Here is a 23,120-nt window from a genome sequence, read left to right as displayed (position 1 = left end):
AGCCAGTACAATTTATAAATAGTAATTTTAAAGAAAACTTAAGAAAAATGATAAGTATAATTTAAATTGGTTGTTTCCAATTTAGAGATCTGCAAAATCCATGACAGCTCTCAGAAAACAAATTGAAAAAAAACTTTCTTCAAACGTCACAGAAAACACTAAATCAAATGTTTGTGGGAGGTCTAGAATCAGTATGCACTTGGCAGGGAGGGTCCTGTTCCTGGAGCTTTTCAAACACAATCTAAGAATGACGGTATTGTAGACAAGGTTAATCTGGAGCTTTTTTATTCTATCTAGTCTTCAATCAACAATATAAAAGCCATCAATTCAATGGCTTTGTATTTGCTCAGACATATTGCTAGTTTTCATCTGCTCATTCACATATTTTAAACCATTAATTCAGAAAAAAATGACATTTTCAAATGTCAGTGTCTTTTTTTCTGAACATATGGTCTAAGTTTGCTTTTACAAAATTGCCTTTACTTAAAGTACACGAATACAGCTGATAGAAATTTTTTACTTTAGAATTTAAACTGTAACACGGTTGATGTACTGCCTCTGACTAAATCAATTTCTCCTAGTCATTTCAATATTCAACCAACAAGTCATATGAGTCCAGGCAACAAAAAAACATGATATTTTCCAAAGACATTTTATCTGTAATTGAGTGGAACTTTGAATGTAATATGACTGTGTATTCAGCACAAACCTCAAATCAAAGCAGCTACGAAAGAAATGACACTTTAAAAGGTTGCAGGAAGCCAACAAGTGCAGAGGAGCACACGGTCAAGGCAGACACATCCATTAGAGGAGTACTTATTAAAGGGGTTACTCCAAATCACAGTAAAGAAGAGAGGATAGAAGTTGACAAAGTACAGGTAGGAACTGAATAGAAACAGTCAACAACAAAAAAGAGTCCCATTCAATTATGTCCCATGAAGGCAGATAAATATTAAGATGGGTGAACTTCAGTGTGTGGTATTAAATTAGGATATTGATATAATTGACATCACAGAAACTTGGTGGAGCAAAGATAATCAATGAGACACGGTAATACCAGGGTATAAAATATACAGGAATGAGAGTAGGTTACGCTGGTGGGGGAGCGTCACTATATCTGAAAGAGAACAAAGTGTCAAATATAGTAAAAATCTTAATTTAATTGAGCAGTACCATAGAACAGTCACAAGAGTAAAATACCTGCAAACTGCACAGAAACTTTAAAAAGAAGTTCAAACTAAATGCATACCCCAATTAAAGAAACAAAAAACACTAAGACCATCAAAAAATGCCACTATGCTAAACAAGAGTAAAAGAGGTGGTTAAGACAAAAAGGCATCTTGTAAAAATTGGAAGTCAAATCCTACTGAGGAAAATACAAAGGAGCATAAATTCTGGCAAGTCAAGTGTAAAAGTATAATTAGGCTGGCCAAAAAAGAATTTGAAGTGCAACTATACGACGACACAAAAACTAACAGCAGGTTTTTTTAAGTACATCAGAAACAGGAAGCCTTCCAAACAATCAGTGGGGCCACTGAACGATCAAGCTGGTAAAGGAGCACTGAAGGAAGACAAGGCCATTGCGGAAAAGCTAAATGAATTCTCTGCATCGGTACTCACTGAAAAGGATCTGAGAGAGATTCCCACACCTGAGCCATTCATTTTAGGTGACAAAGCTGCGGAAATGTCTCAGATTGTGATATCAATAAAGGAGGTTTTGGAACAAACTGATCAATGAAACAGTAATAAGTCACCAGGTCCAGATGGTATTCATCGAAGAGTTCTGTAGGAACTCAAATACGAAACTGCAGAACTACTAACTGTGGAATGTAACCCATTGCTTAAATCAGCCTCTGTACCAGATGACTGGTGCATAGCTAATGTGACATTGATATTTAAAAAAAGACTCCAGAGGTGATCCTGGCAATTGCAGGCAATTAATCCTAACTTCAGTACCAGACAAATTGGCTGAAACTGTTGAGAACAGAATTAACAAACATAAATAAACACAACATGTCAGGGAAGAGTCAACAAGGTTTTTGTAAAAGGAAATCATGCCTCACCAATCTATGAGAATTCTTTGAGGGGTTCAGCAAGCACATGGACAAGGGTGATCCAGTGGACATAATAAACTTGGACTTTCAGAAAGCGTTTGACAAGGTCCCTCGCCAAAGGCTCTCAAGCAACGTAAGGAGTCATGGGATAAAAGGGAAGGTCCTCTCATGGATCATTAACAGATTAAAAGACAGAAGACAAAGGGTAGGAATAAAGGATCAGTTTTCACAGTGGAGAGAGGTAAATAGCAGTCCCCTACACCCAATCATCCCCAAGGATCTGTACTGGGACTTGTGCTATTCAGCATACTCATAAATGATATAGAAAAAGGGGTAAACAGTGAGGTGTCAAAGTTTGCAGACTATACTAAATTACTCAAATAGTTAGGTCCAAAGCAGACTGCGAAGAGTTACCAAGTGATTTCACCAAACTGGGAGACTAGGCAATGAGATGACAGATGAAATTCAGTGTTGATAAGGGCAAAGTAATGCACATTAGAAAAAACAATCCCAACTATACATACAAAATGATGGGGTCTTAATTAGCCGTTACCACTCAAGAAAGATCTTGGAGTCGTCATACTTAGTTTTCAGTGTGCAGTGGCAATTCAAAAAGCTAACAGAATATTAGGAACCAGTAGGAAAGGGAAAGATAAGACGACAGAAAATATCATAATGCCATTCTATAAATCTATTGTATACCCACACCTTTAATATACATGACGTTCTAGTCATCTCATCAAAAAAGATATATCAGAACTGGAACAAGTACAAAGAAGGGCAACAAAAATGATTAGGGGCATGGAACAGTTTCCACATGAGGAGAAATTAAAAAGATTGGGGATTTTTCAGCTTGGAAAAGAGAAAACTGAGGGGAGATATAATAGAGGTCTATAAAATCACCAATGGTGTGAAGAAAGTGAATAAGAAAGTGTTATTTACCCCTTCACACAACACAAGAACCAGGAGTCACCCAAAGAAATTAATAAGCAGAAGATTTAAAATAAAGATAGGGAAGTATTTCTTCAGTCAACCTGTGGAATTCATTGCCAGGGGGTGTTGTGAAGGCCAAAAGTATAACCGGGTTCAAAAGAGAATTAGATAAATTCAGGGAGGCTAGGTCCATCAATGGCAATTAGCCAAGATGGTCAGGGATGGAACCACATGCACTGGGTGTCCCTAAACTCTTGACTGCTAGAAACTGGGACTGCATGACCAGGAGTGGATCACTCAATAAAGTACACTGTTCTATTCAATCCCTCTGAAGCATTTGGCACCAGCCACTGGTGAAAGACAGGCTAGATGGACCACTGGTCTGACCCAGTATGATTCTCAGTACATCAGAGCAGTGCTTGGTTCACCCGAGGATGGGTTACAAACATGGCTTTCTGACACAAACTGGGAGGTGGGGGAGGTAGTGGTATTCTTCTGTGCTCCACCTACATCAGACACTGCTCACAGTTGATTAGGCAGATTTTCACACTATGATCATGTATGTATGCTCTCTGCGCTCAGCTCCACTTAGTGGGGTCTAGATGCATCCATGGGCTATGCTGGGCTCGGCTTCCCCTCTGGGAGGCTCGAGTGTCCCACTGGGCCTTCGTGAGCTTGGCTTCCCCTTAGGAAGGGCACAGATGCTCCAATGAGCTCTACTAGACTCCTCCTTGATTTGGGGACAGAAAAAGTGGTGATATCTTCCAAAGCCACTCACTGGGGGTGCCCCTGTGGAAATGTTCACAATAGACTCTTCTCCTTTCTGATGTGCTTTGGTGACTTGGACATTTAAAGTATGACTGGCAACTAAGTTAGCACCCAGTAAGATGAATGGGATAGTTCAGACCTCTCAAAGGTGTGGTTTCAGGCTCTGCAAACGTAGGAAAATGTCACTACACATCAATGGAATTTTCAAGAACGAGGTGGAAGTATGAAAGGGCCATTACATTGTAACAGTTGAATGTGAGCCCTGGGTACGGCAGTCACAAAGCCCCTCTAAGTTGTGCCAGGTTGTAATAGCACACTGGGGAGCATGCTGCAGCCTACCTCCTCCCAACCCTTATGTTCGCTTCATGCTATTTGGGAAGTTTCCCTTAACAGAGGACTATTGGAGCTGGCTGGGGATCTGGCCCTCTATATTTGTAATATTAGCATGTGTTATCAAGGTCTCCCTCTAGCCAGTAACATGCCATTCATTCTGTTAGCAAGTAAGAACAAGCTAGAGTCCTGATATGTTGCATGCTTGGTATTTTAAAATGCTATTCTACAAACATCACTAGTTCACAAAATAGACCTTAAGAAATAAACTAGAGACACATAATACTTAGCTTAGAAAATGAATATCTAAAACATTTGCAAAAAGAAACAGTGATTTAAGAATGGACTGTGGTGTCAATGAAATAGGAGTTTTGAGACATTGTGTGTTGTCAGTGATAAAGATAAAAAGAAGAACAATGGGATCTTGATAGTATCATCATCATGACTAGGGAACATTTTATTCTCATTAATTACAACAGGGAAATAGCGACTGTATAATTTCTACAACAATTTTCTTATTTTCTGTGATTTCCAATAGGTTTGAGATGACAGAAAAGCTCCAACCTGTGAGTCAGTTAAAAATAAGTTTCCAAATATGTCTTAACTGCAAAATCAAAGTTATGCAGCAGTCCGTCTTTTCCCTACAAGGCCTTTATTTTGGTAGATCTTTTGGATCAAGGACAATATCTACACAACAAATAACGCTCTCAAAACTACTTGGAGCTGTAAGAGCCAACTATCCATAAAAGTACATAGCTCTGCTTGTCACATGGAGCAAAGGAATATTTGCAGGGCAGGCATTAAACAAACTACTCCATTCATTTCTACCAGCTCACCTCAGTCTTGATATAAAATAACTTACTTACTTCAGTTCTTGACATCTCCTAAGCAGACACTACCAGGTATAATGAAATATTTTTTTGGTCCACATTAATATTTCAACTCAGAATTCCAGCACTGCATACCTCCCCACATTTCAGGTCGGTAAAGCATGATGGGTCCTGCCTCTAATGGATGGGGAATTGAGTGCAGCCGCAGAAGGGGGAGGAAGGTTGAACTGCAAGTCTATCCTGCTCTCGCCCCACAGCTGTCCTGTTCCATGGGGCTGGCTGGGCTCAATTCCTCTCTCTGGTGGTTGGCCTGGCCCCACTGATAGAGGAGCGGGGGGAGAAAGGAATATGGCCAGGGCAAATCTGAGTGAGTGATACTGCAACCTCATGTGCCACGGCCAGGTTGTAACACCTGGAGCAGGGAACCAAACCCCACCAGCCCCAGAGGACAAGAGCCGCTTCAACTGGAACAGGGGTTTTGCAGGACAGCCCTGCAAAAACCAGGACTGCTGGGAGGTCTGAAAGTCAGTGCTATAAAACAATCTTTTAAAAACATCTGTCATTTCAAAGGCATATTCAGGGTTTTCAGTTTATGGTGCTTAGTTTTTTTGACTGTTCTAACAGTAAACACTGAAAAATTTGAGTATTCTATTTGGATTTATTTTGAAAATGCACAGATTCTTTCATCTTATTTCATGTAAAATAAGAACAGGGTATCCTGGGAGTGTCAGAATGAAAGGCCATGGTACTACAGTAGAAGAGAAATAATCTCTTCAGCAGCAAGATCAAAATGATTTAGGGGTTTATAGCTAAAAATGAACACTTAATTGCACCCAGCAAATAAACTGTCAGCCAGTGCAGACCATGCAGTACAAATACGTTTCCTGCAGCAAAGACCACTAAGTGAGCTCAGTAAGTGAACTGAAGTTTTCAAATGGCCTTTGGAAGAAGCTCCATACAGTGTGTAAAGCCACCAAAGCTGTAAACCTAGATCAGAAACAGCAGGCAAACTCCTCCAGTCAAGGGAGCTGAACTAGTGTTAACTAGTTCTACAAATGTATCCCCCAGTCTACAGCAATTTCAGCCTTGTCTGGGTTGAGTCTCAGTTAATTAGCCCTCAGTTGCCCCAGCTGGCTTCAATGAAGTGGGGGTATAAAATGGAAAGATGTCACAACCCACATCTCCCCATTATTCTTCCTAATGACTCCCTATATATGTTGAATGGTAAGGATGACAAAATGGAATCCTGCTTGAGATAACCCTTGGAACAGAAGAGCAATTGCCCGATACCATCCTTGGATTCCAAGGATGGAGCCTCTCAGGAGTATCTTTATTTCCACCCCCTGGAGTCCAGACCTGGGTTAACCATTCTGAAGGCAGGCAAGAGATAAAAAAGAATCAGCACAGGCACCTGATTTTCATCCATCACTGAAAGGAAGTTAGCGACGACCACTCTGTACTATACCCAGGCCTAAAGACACAGCCACTGGAAGGGAGGGAATCAAAGATTTCAGAAATACAAATATTGATGGAACTACCTCAGCACAACCTCCATAATCTTTCCTAAAATGATAATCAAGACAGAGCAATAACTCAAAGATGATTCTCAGTGTCAACAGATCCTTGCTCAGGGAACCCCTAACAGCAGCAGGCTTGCTGCCTACATCTCAATCAACACATTAACGCCACCAAACAAAACTCAGAGTTTAGGGGGAGAGGGTACCTCTTCCCCCATGAATATTTTAAATATAGCAGAAACTTTCAGTTTAGCATGTTCTCACTAAAATCCTCTCCGTTTCTTTCTTCAGAATAAATTTGAACCTAAATCTAAAAATGCAAAAGAATTAAAGGCTGGGTGAACACACCAATACCAACTACATACACAAAAGCAGCAGCAGATTTCTCCTATCTTTTCCACATGAGATGGAGCGACCACAGATTTCAGGAGCATTGCTGACAGTTATTACATCTTTTACTCCTAAGGGAATTCTGCGCCAAAAAAATTAAGTGTACAATTTTTTAAAATTCTGCAAAATTTTTCAAATTTTATTGGTCAATAAATAAATGTGACTCCAGCATGGCAGTGGGGAGCACAGGCCACTGGCTACATTGAGGTGGGAGATCAGCCTGAAGCCCTCACCTCCCCTGGTACAGGGACTCGGCAGTGAGGCTGCACCTGACCCTGACACAGTACAAGGGCTGGGCCTGCCCCAGAAACATCCCAGGGCCCTGTCCCTCTGTGCCAGGTGCACCAGGCGTGGCTGGGCAGGCTCAGCCAGCAGGACGCAAGTGTGGAGGGATCCTGGTGTGCAGTGAAGGTGTCTGTGTGTGGCAATCTGGGTGCTGGCAGCTCAGTGGGAGATCTGGATGCACAGGGGCTCATTGGGGGGTTCCTTGGGCAATGGGACTCCGCAGGGGATCCAGGTGATGGTAGTTGGGCTCAGTGGGGGGTCCAGGTGCTGAAGTAGTGGGGCTTGATGGGGTGGGGGTCCAGGTGCAGCTGGTTAGGGCTCAGTGGGGTGGAGGGTCTGGGTGTGGGGGGCTTGTCCGAGGGGTCCAGGTGTAGGGCTTGTCAGGGTGAGGGTTCGATGGGCCTGCTTAACAAGGGAGCCCCAGCTGCTGTCGAGGAGATGCCGTATGCTGGGCTCCCGCTTCCCCCTTTGATTCCCCTATCCCCTTTTCTTCTCCATCCCCCTCCCCTCACTGCCACATTCCCCTCCCCCTGCCCTATTCCACCCCTCTTCCTTCCCCTCTCACCTCCCTTCCCTCATTTCCCCCCCAAGCCCCACCACCGGCACTCACTGTTCCACAGAAAATAGGAAGGCTCCCAGCACACCGAAGGAGAGCCCAACTGGCACTAGGGACCTAGGAGGCTGTGTTCAGCTGTAGAGTCAGCGGAGCCCAAAACACAGCCTCCAAGCTGGGCAGCTCTGCATTTGCAGAAACGGGGGAGGGGGCAGTGGCACATAACCCCGTGTGCTCCCTCATGCCTTGCCAAAAAAACTGCACTTGGTCATGCCTCCACCCCTGCACGGCTTCCCCTTGCCCCCCTGCCATTTTCTGTAGGGAAAAGAAGGAAATCTGCATGGGAGGGGGGAGGGGATTGCTGGTGAGCAGTCCAGCAGAATCTTCCCAGGAGTAATTTTTAATAGGATTATACAGATCAGTGTTTCTCATCCTTTTCGATACCAGGGACTGGCTTGCTGCCTTCCTAAACTGTGTCAGGGAAATTCCAGGGACCAGTACCCATCCACGGAACAGTCTTTGAGAGACACTGACAGATAAACGAAACTTACTTATGTTGAAAACGAAACTTACTTATGTTGAAAACATTTTTATTCCTAAAAATCAGTTTAGCTAAGAAATAAATCAAGTAGAGTGAAGACAGCCATTTCAACATGTTTCCTTAATCAATAAATACATCTAACTTGTTAAAAAAAATCTCAAAACGTATGTCCTTTTTAAGGGCTTCGTCCTGAGAAGTACTTGAATTAACCTAGATTTACTGAAACCCAGAACACGACCTGACAACTAAATCCTTATGTAAACTTCAGTTCAGCTTTTCCTTTATGATAGATCCCCATCAGCACCGGAGTGCAATTAGGGAATTACACCATCAGAATAGTTTTTACAAAGTGGAATTTAAACCAACAGAAGGAAATCATACCAAATAATTTCTCTATCAGACATAATACAGGTATGACACTTTGAACATGACCTCCCCATGGCAGATATAAAAATCTATTCTAAAACTTGTTTATATTTCAGCTGCACTTCTCCCAAAACGTTTGGAACAAGCAATGAAATAATATTTTTCTGTTTTTAACGTTATCTTGGAATTTCAAAACATTCTGATTAAATTGACTAAAGCACTGAAGTGTCTAAATGCTCACCTGAACTGCGCTTTGATGTTGCTAGGGCTTGCAGATCTGGTTTGAATTTCTTTCTCCTGTTTCTCTCTCAGAATCCTCTCAGCTAGTAAGAAGTAAGTAGCAGTGATATGATTGTATTTGTTAGTTTCCAGGGCCCTAAGGGAAACAAAGAAAAATGGAACACATCACACACCAACGATTTTCTAGAACTGGACACATAGCTGACACAACTTAGAGTGCTTCACACAGAAAGTAAAGTTCCTGAAAATAGAAATTAATATTTTTGACATCTTGAAACATGGTTTTTGACTTATTAGAAATGGGGCAACCAAATATGGCAAATTCAATAATTAGCTTTGGATATATTTAGAAAAGCATCCAAAGGCTAAATAAGTTTTCCTCTGTTACACATATTTAAGCAATAACATTAATTGAATATGAGTTTGTGTTCCGAAAATGGCCTCTCCCACTTACAGACAAATGCTGAGGTGAAGTGGAAACATTTAGTTTTGAAGCAGCTTGAGCAAAATCTCACATTCCCCTCAGTGTTGTCGTAGCAAACTTGCAACAAAATTGAACTTTTGAGGTTACTAAAGGCGTTTCCTAGACACTATAATCTACCAGAAGATCTAAAATAATGGGTTTAATGGGGTTTTTCATGGCCCTTGAAAGTTTAAGAGGCCTTTCCGAAGCTACTGCATATATATAAAATACTTTCAGAAATAAAACATTTAAAGCTTCTAAATCCTAAATGTGCTTTTTTTAAATTGTTTAAAAAGACTTCAGGTTACAGAGAATTCACCATTTACACCAGTTTAAACCTGTAAGTGACCTATGCCCCATACTGAAGAGGCAGGCAACCTCCACCCCAGGTTTCTGCCAATCTGACCTGGGGGAAAATTCCTTCCTGACCCCAATATGGCGATCAATTAGACCCTGAGCATGTGGGTAAGACCCACCAGCCAGACACCTGGGAAATAATTCTCTGTAGTAACTTGGAACCCTCCCCATCTAGTGTCCTGTCTCTGGCCGTTGGGGATTTTTGCTACTGGCAGTCACCAATAGGCAACTTGCCATTCATTGTAGGAGATCTCACCATCCCATCCCCTCCATAAACTTATCAAGCTCAGTCTTGAAGCCAGTTAGGTTTTCTGCCCCCCTCCCTGCACCCCTTGGAAGGCTATTAAACATTCATTGTTTTAAAAAAGTTTTACTGGTGCAAAGTTTTACTTGCTTTCCTACAATTTGACTGGATAACAAATTCTATTTTTATAACACAATAACTTTTGAAAAAAATTGAAAATTTAAATTTAAAATCATTAGATGAGTAATAGTTTTAGTAATATTGTATAACAAAGCAATGTTTACAAAAATTACTTGGAAGGAAAATCCCAAAATAAACTAGTTGCACAAAAACAGCCTCACTTTTTAAGGTAACAGATGTAGCACAAATCAGAATAATCATTTTATATTTTAAAGAGATCTAAGAGTTACTTAAAACCACAGAAAGCTTTTAGAGTAATCCAACACCACTGAGACTGATTTTTTAAAATCTTTATTCTAAGTCTGTGTCTATAGTAGCCATTTTCTCTTTAAAATTTCCCATCATTGTAAATACTTGTTAAGCTCCACCAGTAACAGGGTGGATCTGATTTAAATCGCTAGTCAGGAAGACTCTATTTAATCATGGTTTTCTACATAAAAGTGCATTCTTGTTCGTTGTTATAACCTTAATACATACTCTTCACAACTCAGAGATAGATGTAGGTTTCATTTTTTAGAAGGTACACACTATACATTTTTAAACAGTGATTTATTTTGAAAACTTTTCAGGTTAGTTTTACAGCTATATCTGAAAATGAATGATTGTTTGGTTATTTCATTTACCAAAGGTAACTGAAGCAGATATTTATGAAGTCACTGGGAGGTGAACTATCTCCAGTTCAACAGGTTAATCACTGATATTTGGAGGATTTTCTTGCCATGCTGTATTAGGAGGAGAACATCATCAGACAGACATTTAAATTGTTTTATTTAAGTAAAACAACAAACGTTAAGTATTCTGGATTTTTTTCTTCAACAGCAAACATATTTTAACAAAACAAGCATATGTCCCTCGCTTCTCACATTTATCTCCAGACTTCTTCTCCTTGTCCAGATCTATTCCGCCCCCAACAATCTTCTTCTATTCATTGAACTTTTTGAAACTTTGCACTTTTAGAGAGAGGTAAGGGATTGACTCTGTGTACACAAATTTGCAGAGGGACAATAGAGTTGAGGTCTGTTATTACTCACCTCTATATATTATTTATTTATTTAAAAACATTTTTGGTGTTAACAAGCATGTTACCTCTGGAGACAAATCCACTGTTTGAGAACTGCAAAACTAAGCAACTCTGATGGTATCTTCTAGACCAGGGGTCTCAAATACGTGGCCTGCCGGGTTCTTTCGTGTGGCCTGCCAAGCTCCGATGCGCCCCCCCGCCCCTCTGCCTACCCCGTGGCGCCATGAGCCCTACGCCGCTCCCTGAAGCGGCCAGAACCATGTCCCTGTGAGCCTGCCCTGGCCCCGGTGTGCGCCGCTGTCGCGCTAGGTAAGCGGCACGGGCCGGAGCCTGAACCCCTCCTGTACCCCGCCCCCCAACTCCCTGCCCACCCCTTGCCACATCCCTCCTGCACTCCCTGGGGGCAGGGAGGGGGCAGAGTTGGGGTGGGGACTTCAGGGAAGGTGTTGGAATGGGGGCAGGGAAGGGGTGGGAAGATGCGGGGCAGGGGCGTCAATGATGCGGCTCTCAAGCTGCTGCACTAGTCCTTATGTGGCCCTCGTGGTCATTTGAGTTTGTGACCCCTGTTCTAGACTGAGCACTGAGTCCCATTGGGTAGGTAGAAAGATTAACTTAAATCCTCTGTACAGAAGCCTGTGGAACCCCGTAAGATTGGGTCCCTAATCCATGAACTATTGGAACTCATTTACAAAATTTTTCTTAAACATTACATGAATATATTGTCATATATTGTTAGAATTTATAATCCCTATTCCATAATGAGATATCTTTGAGCTATAACATATCTTAATTAAAACTATCTTTAGATAGGTTTTTTCCTCCAAAAGCATTTTATCAAAAAAATCTGATTTAAATAAAAAATCAGATTTTTTTGATTAAAAAAAAAACACATTAATTTTTATCCACCCTGACCAGTAATAATACCCATGGAAGTGTTAGCGTAGACAGGACTCTAGGCAGCCATCAGCACACCACGTGATTGAACACTACTCAGATCTAGATGAGAAGGTGTTTAAAATGCTGATCGCTTGTCTATATTAGCACTCCCCATGACCGTTAGCACCAACATAACTACTGACTCAGTTTGAACATTGAGAAATTACTAATTGTTATTTTTCCTCAACAAAATATGCCATGAGATGAGAGTGGGGAGTAAAAGAGGGATGGAATATATTTATCCATCCAACATTGAAATGGTGAGCACATTATACATTTAATATTGCTAATTATCCAAAATGTCAACAAACTGAACTAAACTGTTTTACAATTAGACATTAAGGTAAAAAGTAATATTTTATTAGTTTTACAACCAGAGAGTTAAAAATCCACAAAACGAATTATTTGCAGGGTGAACTCCAGAGATTAATGACGACAACAAAAAAGTCTTGTGAGGCAAGACTGCCATTTTGATAAAAATATTAGGATTTAGACAGAAACATTTCTGTAGAGATCCAGTATATAATTCCTGTGGTGTAACTAAGTTATACTTTATTTTGTTTTTGTGATCAAAATTTGAAATCGTAAAGTGGACTTTTTACGTAGGATTTAAAATTATCTATAAAAGTTTTATAGCAGCATGTGTCACATAGCTTTAAAATTGAAAGATACTTTAAAACTGTAATACAGTATTAGAAATCTCTAATAAAACGTGTCTACCAAATTTACTCTATTTATCAGTTATATGCATAAATTTCACTTGTCAGAAACTTGTTCATAACACAGTATAATTTTAAAACTTGTCTACATTTGGCTGAAAAATGGAAGAAGAACAGATGGTCAGTGCTAGACTGAAGAAATACACCAGACTCCATCAGTTAAACTGTGGTTCTACTCCGAAAAAGTGACCCAATGGCTTCATCAATGCTTATCAAATCCTCTCTGATGGCAAGCAATTTTAACAATTGTATCTATTTAACAGCCCTGAAAATTTACTGTGTGCTCTGGCAGTTAAGTTGTGTTCTTCCTTTCTCACACATCATCATCATCATCAAAACATTCTAACAGCCAAATTTTCCCTTCAGTTAACCTTTGTGCAATCCGTGTTATCTTCAAAGGCTTTGGTGAATTTAACAGGAGTCTTGTCTTTCCATTAACTTGGAGTCAGTCTTTTCCATTGACTTCAGTGGGCATTGGATCAGGCTTTAAATGAGGCCTTTAGTTACCCTGTACACCATCAGTCTTCACTGGGGTCTCAGAAATGTAAGAGGACATCCTTTGGCCTACAAAATATTTTACTGGCAATATGTGAGAGGGAAAGAAAAAACGGTTTCCTACCTTTTGTAACAGTTGTTCTTGTCCATTCCAAGTAGGTGTGTTCATGCCACGTGCACAGTCAGAGGGTTTTTCCCCTAGCGGTACCCATCAGGTCACTGTGAGCCCCCTTGAGTCGCGCCTTCATGGCAGCATATATAGGTCCCTGCCAACCCGCCACTTCTTCAGATCCTTCTTTCCAGATACTCTGACAGAGGGGAGGCGGCTGGGTATTGAAACGGATATGAGCAACACATCTCAAACAACAGTTACAAGAGGTAGGTAACCGTTTTTTCTTCGAGTGGTTGCTCATGTCTATTCCAAACAGGTGACTCCCAAGCTTTATCTAGGAGATGGGGTCGGAGTTTATGGGATCGCTGATTATAGCACCGCTGTATCAAAAGCTGCATCATCACTGGCCTGCTGTGTAATGGCATAGTGCGATGTAAAGGCGTGGATCGTTGCCGCCCTGCAGTTGTCCTGGATAGGAACTTGAGCCAAGAAAACCACTGAGGATGCCTGCGCCCTTGAGGAGTGTTCTGTCAGCGTGGGGGCAGGTATCTTTGCCAAGTCATAGCACACCTGGATACAGGACGTGATCCAAGAAAGGGTCCTTTGGAACGAGACTGGAAGCCCCTTCATACACTCCACAATTGCAATGAAGAATTGCGTTGATTTTCGAAATGGCTTTGTTCTTTCAATGTAGAAGGCTAATGCTCATCTGACACCCAGGGAGTGTAGCATTCGTTCCCTGTTGCTAACATGGGGCGTAGGAAAGAACACAGGAAGAAAAATGTCCTGGTTTGCGTGGAATTGTGAAACTATCTTCGAGAGGAAGGCTGGGTGCGGTCACAGCTGCACCTTGTTTTTACAGAAGACCGTGTATGGGGGCTCCGAATTAAAGCCTTAAACTCGGACACCCTCCTGGCTGATGATATAGCTACCAAGAACACTATTTTTCAGGAGAGGTAGAGTAGGGAGAATGTTGCCAAGGGCTCGAAAGGAGGTCCTATCCGTCCAGAGAGCATAAGGTTGAGATCCCATGCAGGAGCTGGCTGTTTTACTTGAGGGTACAATCTGTCTAATCCCTTGAGGAAGCGGCTCACCATGGGGTTCACGAAAACCAACTGATTGGCTGCACTGGGGTGGAAAGCTGAAATAGCGTCCAGGTGCACTTTTATTGATGACACTGACAGACCTCGCTGTTTTAGATGCAGCAAAAAGTCTAGGATAAAGGAAATTGATGCCTGTAAGGGTGGAGTGTGCTTTTGTAATGCCGCAATGGAGAATCTTTTCCACTTGGCCAGATAGGTGGCCCTCATGGATGGCTTCCTGCTGTTAAGGAGGACCTCTCTAACAGGGTCTAAGCATGTAAGCTCTAAGGGGTTCAGCCATGGAGTTTCCATGCCGTGAGATGGAACGACTATAGATTGGGATGCTGGAGGCAGTCGTGTTCCTGGGTGATCAAATCCGGGACCAGAGGCAGAATTATTGGCGTGTCCGCCGACGGGTTTAGAAGCATGGTAAACCAGCATTGGCGAGGCCACACTGGTGCTATTAAGATCACTGATGCTCTCTCCCTTCTGATTTTTCAGCAATACCTTATGTACAAGTGGGAAGGGCAGGAAGCATGTAGTAGGTGGTACTTCCAAGGGAAGAGAAAAGCATCTGCAAGCGAGCCCAGGCTGTGATTCAGGAATGAGCAAAACTGGTGACACTTCCTGTTGTACTTCTTTACAAGCAAATCTATTTGGGGAAACCCCCACCATTAAAAGATGTTGATAACATCTGGGCAGAGGGACCACTCGTGATTGTAAAATGACCTGCTGAAATGATCGGCCAGCTCATTCTGGGAACCTGGAAGATATGATGCCTCTAGATGTATCGAATGGGCAATGCAGAAGTCCCACAGCTGGAGGACTTCCCAGCACAGGGGAGAGGAGCGAGGACCACCCTGTCTGTTTATATAGAATGTCGCTGATGATGTGTTGCGTACTGCTATTGACCGACACACATCTGGCCTGCAGATGGGCCTGGAACGTCTGGCAAGCAAGGCGGACCGCTCGTATCTCCCTAACGTTGATTAGGGATGGAAGTTCTGCCTGGAACCAAAGGCCTTGAGTCTGCCTAAGTGTGCGCCCCCCCAAAAAAACCCTAACTAATACTAAGTTTTTAACTATACAGAAACACTAGAGACAGTCCACTAGGGGATCACTTGCCATAGCAAGAGAAGAGCTGCTCTAACAATCATCACTGGCAGTAAGAAGAAACCGAAGAGGTGGCAGGTCGGCAGGGACCTATATACGCTGCTATGAAGATGCAACTCCAGGGGGCTCCACAGCTGACCCAACAGGTACCGATAGGGGAAAAACCTTCTGACGAGTGTGCACGTGGTGTGCACACACCTACCTGGAATCGACATGAACAAGCACTCGAAGAAGAATCCAATTTAACTGGTGCTCATGGTGAATTTGACACTTTTTATTCGTAAACTGAACGGATCTGATAAGGAGTAAGTGAGACATTAAAAATAAAATCCTGTCTTTGCAGAATTATTTTTCAGAGTAGAACTGCACTTAAAATTAATTCATCAGATTAAATCTACACTACTTCAAGTAAAGAACTCTATCACAGGCTCAATATCTCCTGTGGGGCTTTGTCTCAGCATTTAGGAAGAAGCAGAAAGTCATTTTTCTGTGATTGCATTCAATTTTTTAGTAATTCTCAAGTTAAATATAACGTTAAAATCATCAAATTGCATGTAGAAAATTGGTAACTTACTCTACTATTGTATCTCGATCTGCTATATCACCAAGGACCATGCGTTGTATTATACTATTGTGTTCTTCCTCAGAAAGGTTTTTGTATGAAACCAGAGGGATATTGTACTTTGTTGCAGGCGATGGGTCAACTCCTTGGAGCCATGGATGATTTTCAATCTCTTCCAAAGACGCTCTTCGCTTTGGGTCTCTCTGTAACATCCGTGTAATTAGACTAGGAACAAAAAATAAATCTATAAACAAAACGTACTAATATGTTCAGAAAGTAGCCATCACAACAGCAACACTAGGAAGAGGACTGTTTTCCTTTTGTTACTATGAGCTCATATTAGCCTCTTTTCAGACCTTCCAGTAAAAATAATGCAAGTACAGTGTGACTGGAACCTGAATCTGCACTCACAAAAATACTCTAAATGACAATGCAAAACTGAAATGAATAAAGCAACTGAATCATAAAAACTGCAGACATAGCAAACGCCACCATTTCCATTTGATTTACTTGAGCTCTTTCACCTCTACACTCTTCTGGACTTTCATTTTCTATTGGTTGGCACAGTACTTTTCAAGTCATGTCCCAAACTAGGTGGGCCTCTAGGTGCTACTCCAATATAAATGTTTTTTTAAAATTATTAATACATTTTTTGCTATTGTCATCAAATGTAAGGCATTACAAAGAATGTAAGGAAGACAAGGTGGGAAAGGTAATATCTTGTATTGGGCCAACTTCTCCTGGTGAAAGAGACAAGCTATTGAGCTTACACAGAGGTCTTCTTCAGATCTGGGAAAGGTACTCAGTGTCACAACTAAATAGAAGGGTGGAAGAGATAAGGAGTTAACACATGTTGCAAGAGACCGTTCAAGGTGAAATGACCAATTAATACCTCTACAATCATAGGACAAAGCAGGATTAGTGGTTACAGATTGTTGTAAATGAGCCATAAACCCAGTGTCTTCATTGAGTCCATGATTTTTGGTATCTAGCAAAGTTATGAATTTCAGTTCCCAGGCTTGTCTTTTGAAGGTGTTGAGCTGGTTTCCTTTGAGAACAAGGACTCAGAAGTCAGATATGGAGAGATTGTTTTGTGAAGAAAGCGTTTACCCACAAGCAATTGGGTGTTTTTATCTTTTTTATGTGAGAGTTCACCTGAGAGCATAGTGACTATTTCATGTCACCCACAGACCAGGACGTACCAATTCTAAGCCCCTCATAACAACAGATGCAAAACTTGCAGACGTATCGCCACTGCTACAATAATCAATACCTCCACAACAAACCCTTCAAGATGCCTGGGTCCTATATGTGCTTATCACACCATGTGGTGCACCTTATCGAGTGCTTTAAATGCCCCAACAACAACTGTATGGATGAAACAAGAGAATCACTATGCTCTCAAATGAACGTGTCCTTTTCACAATCAGAAGTTTGGTCAAATAAAAGATACTACCTCACCCACCATGATGTCTCTAATATTCTGGGATCAACACAGCTACAACAAAACTGCAACAAAGAAAAGTGTGTTTTATTTTAAAGTAGGAACCAGGCCCTAAGTTCTTAAGTATCAGCAAGAGGAAGGGGAGCTGTCGAGAGAAAGAGCTGAGGACTCTGCAATGACAAGCTTTTTCTTTGTGGGTAGATGCTAAATCAAGTGATATGTCTCCAACTGCGAGCAGGCAGAAGTGTAACCCAAGCACAAACTATCACAGAATGTATAGAGAATGGATATTGTATGACTAGCATATTTCTACTTGCCTAATGTATGCAGAACTTCAGTTTATGCCGTGGCAAATGACAGCATTTGCCCCAATTTACCTGCTTTGCACAGGACATGGAGCTGGTGATGGAGGATGTTTAGTGTTGATGCTCCATTGGAACTTTAGCACTTCAAAATGTAGCAGAAAAGGTAAGGGGCACAGCTATGAAGGAATGCTTGAACTCACGTACCAAGCATGCTAGGCAGGACAACAATCTAACTACACGTTATAATGCAATGTATTCCACAAGTTATTTTTTGTTAAATACGGGAATCATGATATGAGTAGAGAAAGGAGTTACAAAGGAAAGAGGAGGTCCTATATTGCCTGCACTGTTGACTCCTAAAAACTGCCATGAAAAAGGAGGGACATATACTGAATATCATTAGTCTATCTTTTTCCCTTGTAATTTTTAAATTTCAAAGAGGACGGCTGGGTGGGACACAGGAAAATAAAGGACAGCTTTCTTCTCCTTTGCCAATATGGTCTCTGTCTCCAAAAGATGTGTTATGTATAGATAGTAGGTTTCCAAAGTTTTCACTCTACCTCGTATTGCACGTAAAAAGGGGTGCAGAGCTTATCCATCAACTTTGCTATGCTTTCTAATGCATCACAAACATCCAAAGATGCTTTCACCCAAAGCAGAACCATCTCTATATCTTACTTACTGAGATTCTTAAAGTCTCTTCCCCAGGAGAAATGGTCAGAAGTGGTGGAGGGGAAAAAAAAAAATCACAATCTTTACTGCACATTTAGAATTGAAACCCACCGACACAGGACCTGGTATTTCCTGATACAGATTATTGACCAGAGGCTAGTAGATGTGGCATACCAAATCCTATCTTTTGGGAGAAGACAGATAGGGGAGGGGAAGGGAGAGGGAGAGGCTGGTGCACAGAATGATCAGACCTACCAATTCTGGTTTTGGCAGTGACAATTTCACCCAATACATTCATTGGAAAAATAGTTATTGGTTTATGGGGTCTCAAGGAATTTCTTCTAGTAGTGTTCAGTTGATTAATTCTTTCTCGTATACCTCTCCTGGATTGTTAACTATTGATACTTCTAAAAGATGTGACAAGAACAGCTTTTCTGCATTACTGATTATGCTAAGTCAGCGGAATCAGCAGATCCAAATTCAATACTGAGAGCTAGAGCACAAAAAATAACTACAGCTCACTTATGACACTGAGTGCAGTACTAAAAAATGCACTAGACTCCACGTCATATATGAACGCAGGTATGGCTATTACAGCAAGCACCAGAAGGTGGAAAACATTCACCTGGTCCATGCAAAAGATCACGCTCTGCTTGAACTCCAGTGTTTGGCATAAGAGGAAACCTGAAATCTTATACATGCACTAGGACAATGGTCCCCAAAGTGGGAGACGCAGCAGGGCCCGGGCCCCACCCAGCCTTGCTCTGCCCCAATCCCAGGTCCCTTCCCAGCCCCTGTCCCCAGCTCCCACCTCTGCTCCTGGCCTGGAGTGGCACGGACACATTACATTTCTGGTAAGGGGAGACACTAAAGCAAAAGTTTGGGCACCACTGCACCAGGATATTCAAGGCGTAGGAGTGGTAAAATATTCTGTCATTTACTGAGGACTCTAGCTATGCCTGAATAAAAATTCTAACTAGAAAGGGGGAATCTCACATCTTGGGGATCTACATTAGGGGCTGAAGCCTACATGCATCAACCTGACTTCAACATATGGGGAGTACTGAACGATTCAAAATTGTCAAAGAGCTGCAGTGAACATTCCAGAATAAACATCTCAAAATGAGTCATGATTCCTAAGTGGCATGTGCTATTTACATAGATATTTTTTCCTTGACACCCGGTATGTTGATTTTGGGATTGCAATTTTAGTAGGAGATAAGCAAAAGCCTGGTGCCGTATTCTTGAGCATAACAGCTAGTGACAATATCCTTGAACAACTATTCAGACAAATAATGGTTTACTTATCACCGCCCCAACCCAAAAATCTGTGACAACTTTGCCTAATACAAATGTGTGGAGAGTCTCAGGCTCAAAACATTTCAAAGGAACAAATTCAGTCAACTTTGATAAAGACTGAAAGAGGCAAAGAGATTAAAGATGTAAAGAAGCTATTTAACTGGTGCTAACAGAAGAATTAACAAGTTAAGGAAACTGCTGGTAACATAGCAGGGAATTTTAGCATTGGAAGCTCTGTTAAAAATAGTATCAATAAAACCTTCCTGGCTTTTAAAATAAAACACCTGAGGAACCAGATTCTAGATAATTTGTTGGTAGTATACATATCTATGAATGCTACCAAATTACTTAATATTTTACTTACTCTTTACATTCTTTGGACACATGCGATGGCACTGTGTATTTGCAGTCCATGATCATAGTCAGTGTTTCACTGTCATTTGCTTCTTGGAATGGTGGTTGTCCACATACCAACATGAATAGGATAACACCCAGGCTCCATATATCTGTAAATTATAATACATGTTTTAAACTTATTGCCAGAGAGAGAGAAAAAATACTGCCAATGTAAAGTGTTTGCTAAATTTCCATTAAGGTTTCTAACTAATTTAAGTATCATCATCAGATTGTCTTTATAGGCATTAACTGTGGAATTTACAATTCCTTTGTAATGAAGTACAAAATACAATAGGTTCTACATTTTACTGACAGCTTTAAGATTTTGGATGGAAGGACCAAAATTTATGATTTAAAGCCATGCAGAAAAATATGGGAGTGCATTACAATCTTAAATACATATCTATTTCCTGACACCTCCATTTTTGCTGCATTTAATACTGAATTTCAAATAAAAGTTGACCTTTTTCCATTGTTAAAGCTTTACGATTGCTCATGATTACAATTAATTGTGAATAAAACATCTGAATTTGTTAACAGAATCCTCTCTCATTTTGTGGCAAATATTTATTCAAAGTCAGACTATTTTGCTCATTCAAAACTAGAGAATGTATAGACTACCTTATAACTGGGTACATATTACTGAAAAGGTAAGGTTTATGGCTACTGTATCTGCCCCTTCTGGAGGACAAGAATAAACAATTCTCAGTATTTACATGTTACTGGATGAAGCACTGGAACAACCTTCATTTTTAAGATTTTGGGGATACCGATGAATTAGATTTTTTATTTTACTGGTAAATCCCGAATTACATTTCTCTATTCATTTTATTATAAATATTTTAATCTAGTTCACTGCTTGTAATTGGTATTATCTTCAGTTAGGTTTAAATTTTTCTAAATTATTTAGGAACAAGCATTTAATGCAGTTAACACATGGATTTCTTCCAATTACATCTTGTAGAAAAACAAAGCATTAATTTTCTTATTTCCTGATAAGGTGACGTACACCAAAAGATTAAAAGTAATCATAGTAGTACATCTGAGCAGTATGTCGCTTTTTTCTACAACATGCAAATACTTCAATCTATTCAGTCAATTTTAAAAAGTTAACTCTCAGAAGGAAGCACTACTAAAGAACTTCACAAGACAAAATGATAGCAAAGATCTGAAGTGTTGCAGATAACAGGAGATATGTATAGTACTGGCTAACGGATTATATATAGGAGTGAAGGCAATGCTATAAGATATTTTTTATTAAAAAAAGCTCCATTTTCTGTGGCTTAAATCAGGGTACGACAATACTGCAAACAAACCAAAAAAAACCCACACAGCAGCAGTGAATCTCAGAGCCCAGATCAACTGACGTGGGCTTGTGCTACAGGGCTAAACAAGCAGTGTAGACGTCCCCAGTCAGGGTGGAGCCTAGGCTCGAAGACTCTCCGCCTCACTGGATTTCAGAGCCCAGGCTCCTGCCCAAGCAAGAACATCTATACTACTATTTCTTGCCCCATAGCATGACCCCAAGTCAGTCGACCCAGGCTCTGAAACTCCCTGCCATGGAGGGTCATGGGAAGAGTGAGGGTTGCAATACAGACGTCAGAGTAGTTAACGTACTCAAAGAGACAACTACATTTCACGTAATCGTGTGTAAATCATATGCATTTATTCATTTTTAGAACAATCACTCATGTTACTAGTTATAAACTATTTATTCTTTATATAGTTTAGCTGAAAAATAAATAGGAGCAATTCAACCTAATTTTCTTTAGAATTCTAATTTATGATCAATATTAACCCAGAGAATCATTTGATTTCTGCTAATGATGGCTTGTGAGCTCTATGCTGCAGGCACTGAGCACTGTGGCCTCACTACAGCAATACATGTAAATTCAGTGGGACTATTCACACATTTAAAATGTGCTTCAATAATTTGCCAGAGTGGTACCAGAATGGTTCCAGACAGAGTACTTTTCAGGATCAACTCCTACAACATTAACTTCTCTAAAAGTTCTACAGGATGGGAGGTAATTTGTAGTGAATGCTTTCCTAGTGTAAGTCTAAACAAGTGATTTTCTTTCACTGTAAAGTTGAGTTGCAAGAAATTTGAAGAGGATGTCATGGAATATTCTTCCCCCCATACACAAATATAGACTGTAAGAGCCCATTCTCTTCATGCATAGAGTATGTTCCATTCATGTGTTTCATTAACAGACAACTGCATCGTTTTCTTGAGAGTTCAGTGTACTATTGAAATATGTTTTAATTAACCTACTTTGCCTTAAAATCTTGTTTAAACACACTATCTACAATTTTTCTGTATTTCTATATTCTAATTGGCCTTTTAAGAGAGCTAAGCAAATAGTACATCTTCCTTCTCCCCACCCGTCCCTTCCCACACACAATAAAATAGTTTGTCTGCTTTAAATTGCAAATGTTTAACTTTAAATTAGAAGATTTCACATCTTATCCATAACAGGACAAACAAGTATTACAAATTTACGTTTGGAATAATAAAATAATATTCATTAACTAGATTTAAAATACCACACATTTCTTTTGAGGAAATATATCTTTGAAGTGTTTTTACCCACAAATATTGCAAGATATTTACATGCCAGATGCGCTAAAGATTCGTATGTCCCTTGATGCTTCAACCACCATTCCAGAGGACATGCGTCCATGCTGATGATGGGTTCTGCTTGATAATGATCCAAAGCAATGCGGACTGACGCATGTTTATTTTCATCATCTCAGTCAGATGCCACCAGCAGAAGGTTGATTTTCTTTTTTGGTGGTTCGGGTTCCGTAGTTTCCGCATCTGACTGTTGCTCTTTTAAGACTTCTGAAAGCATGCTCCACACCTCATCCCTTTCAGATTTTGGAAGGCACTTCAGATTCTTAAATCTTGGG

General features: G+C 40.6%; 1 protein-coding gene across 3 annotated transcripts in view; it reads right to left on the bottom strand.

Moving 5' to 3' along the window:
• SNRK (SNF related kinase) overlaps positions 1–23,120 on the bottom strand; it is a 75,868-nt gene that overhangs the window by 4,026 nt on the left and 48,722 nt on the right. For all 3 annotated transcript variants that reach the window (XM_077811217.1, XM_077811219.1, XM_077811218.1), the window contains exons 5-7: positions 20,176–20,317; positions 16,104–16,316; positions 8,809–8,943 (exon numbers count right to left, since the gene is read on the bottom strand). In XM_077811217.1, coding sequence (XP_077667343.1) covers positions 8,809–8,943; positions 16,104–16,316; positions 20,176–20,317 — 490 coding nt within the window. The remainder of the gene's footprint in view (positions 1–8,808; positions 8,944–16,103; positions 16,317–20,175; positions 20,318–23,120) is intronic.

Source organism: Eretmochelys imbricata, chromosome 2, assembly GCF_965152235.1.
Source record: "Eretmochelys imbricata isolate rEreImb1 chromosome 2, rEreImb1.hap1, whole genome shotgun sequence".
Lineage (NCBI taxonomy): Eukaryota > Metazoa > Chordata > Testudines > Cheloniidae > Eretmochelys > Eretmochelys imbricata.
This window is presented reverse-complemented; position numbering and strand designations above follow the sequence as displayed.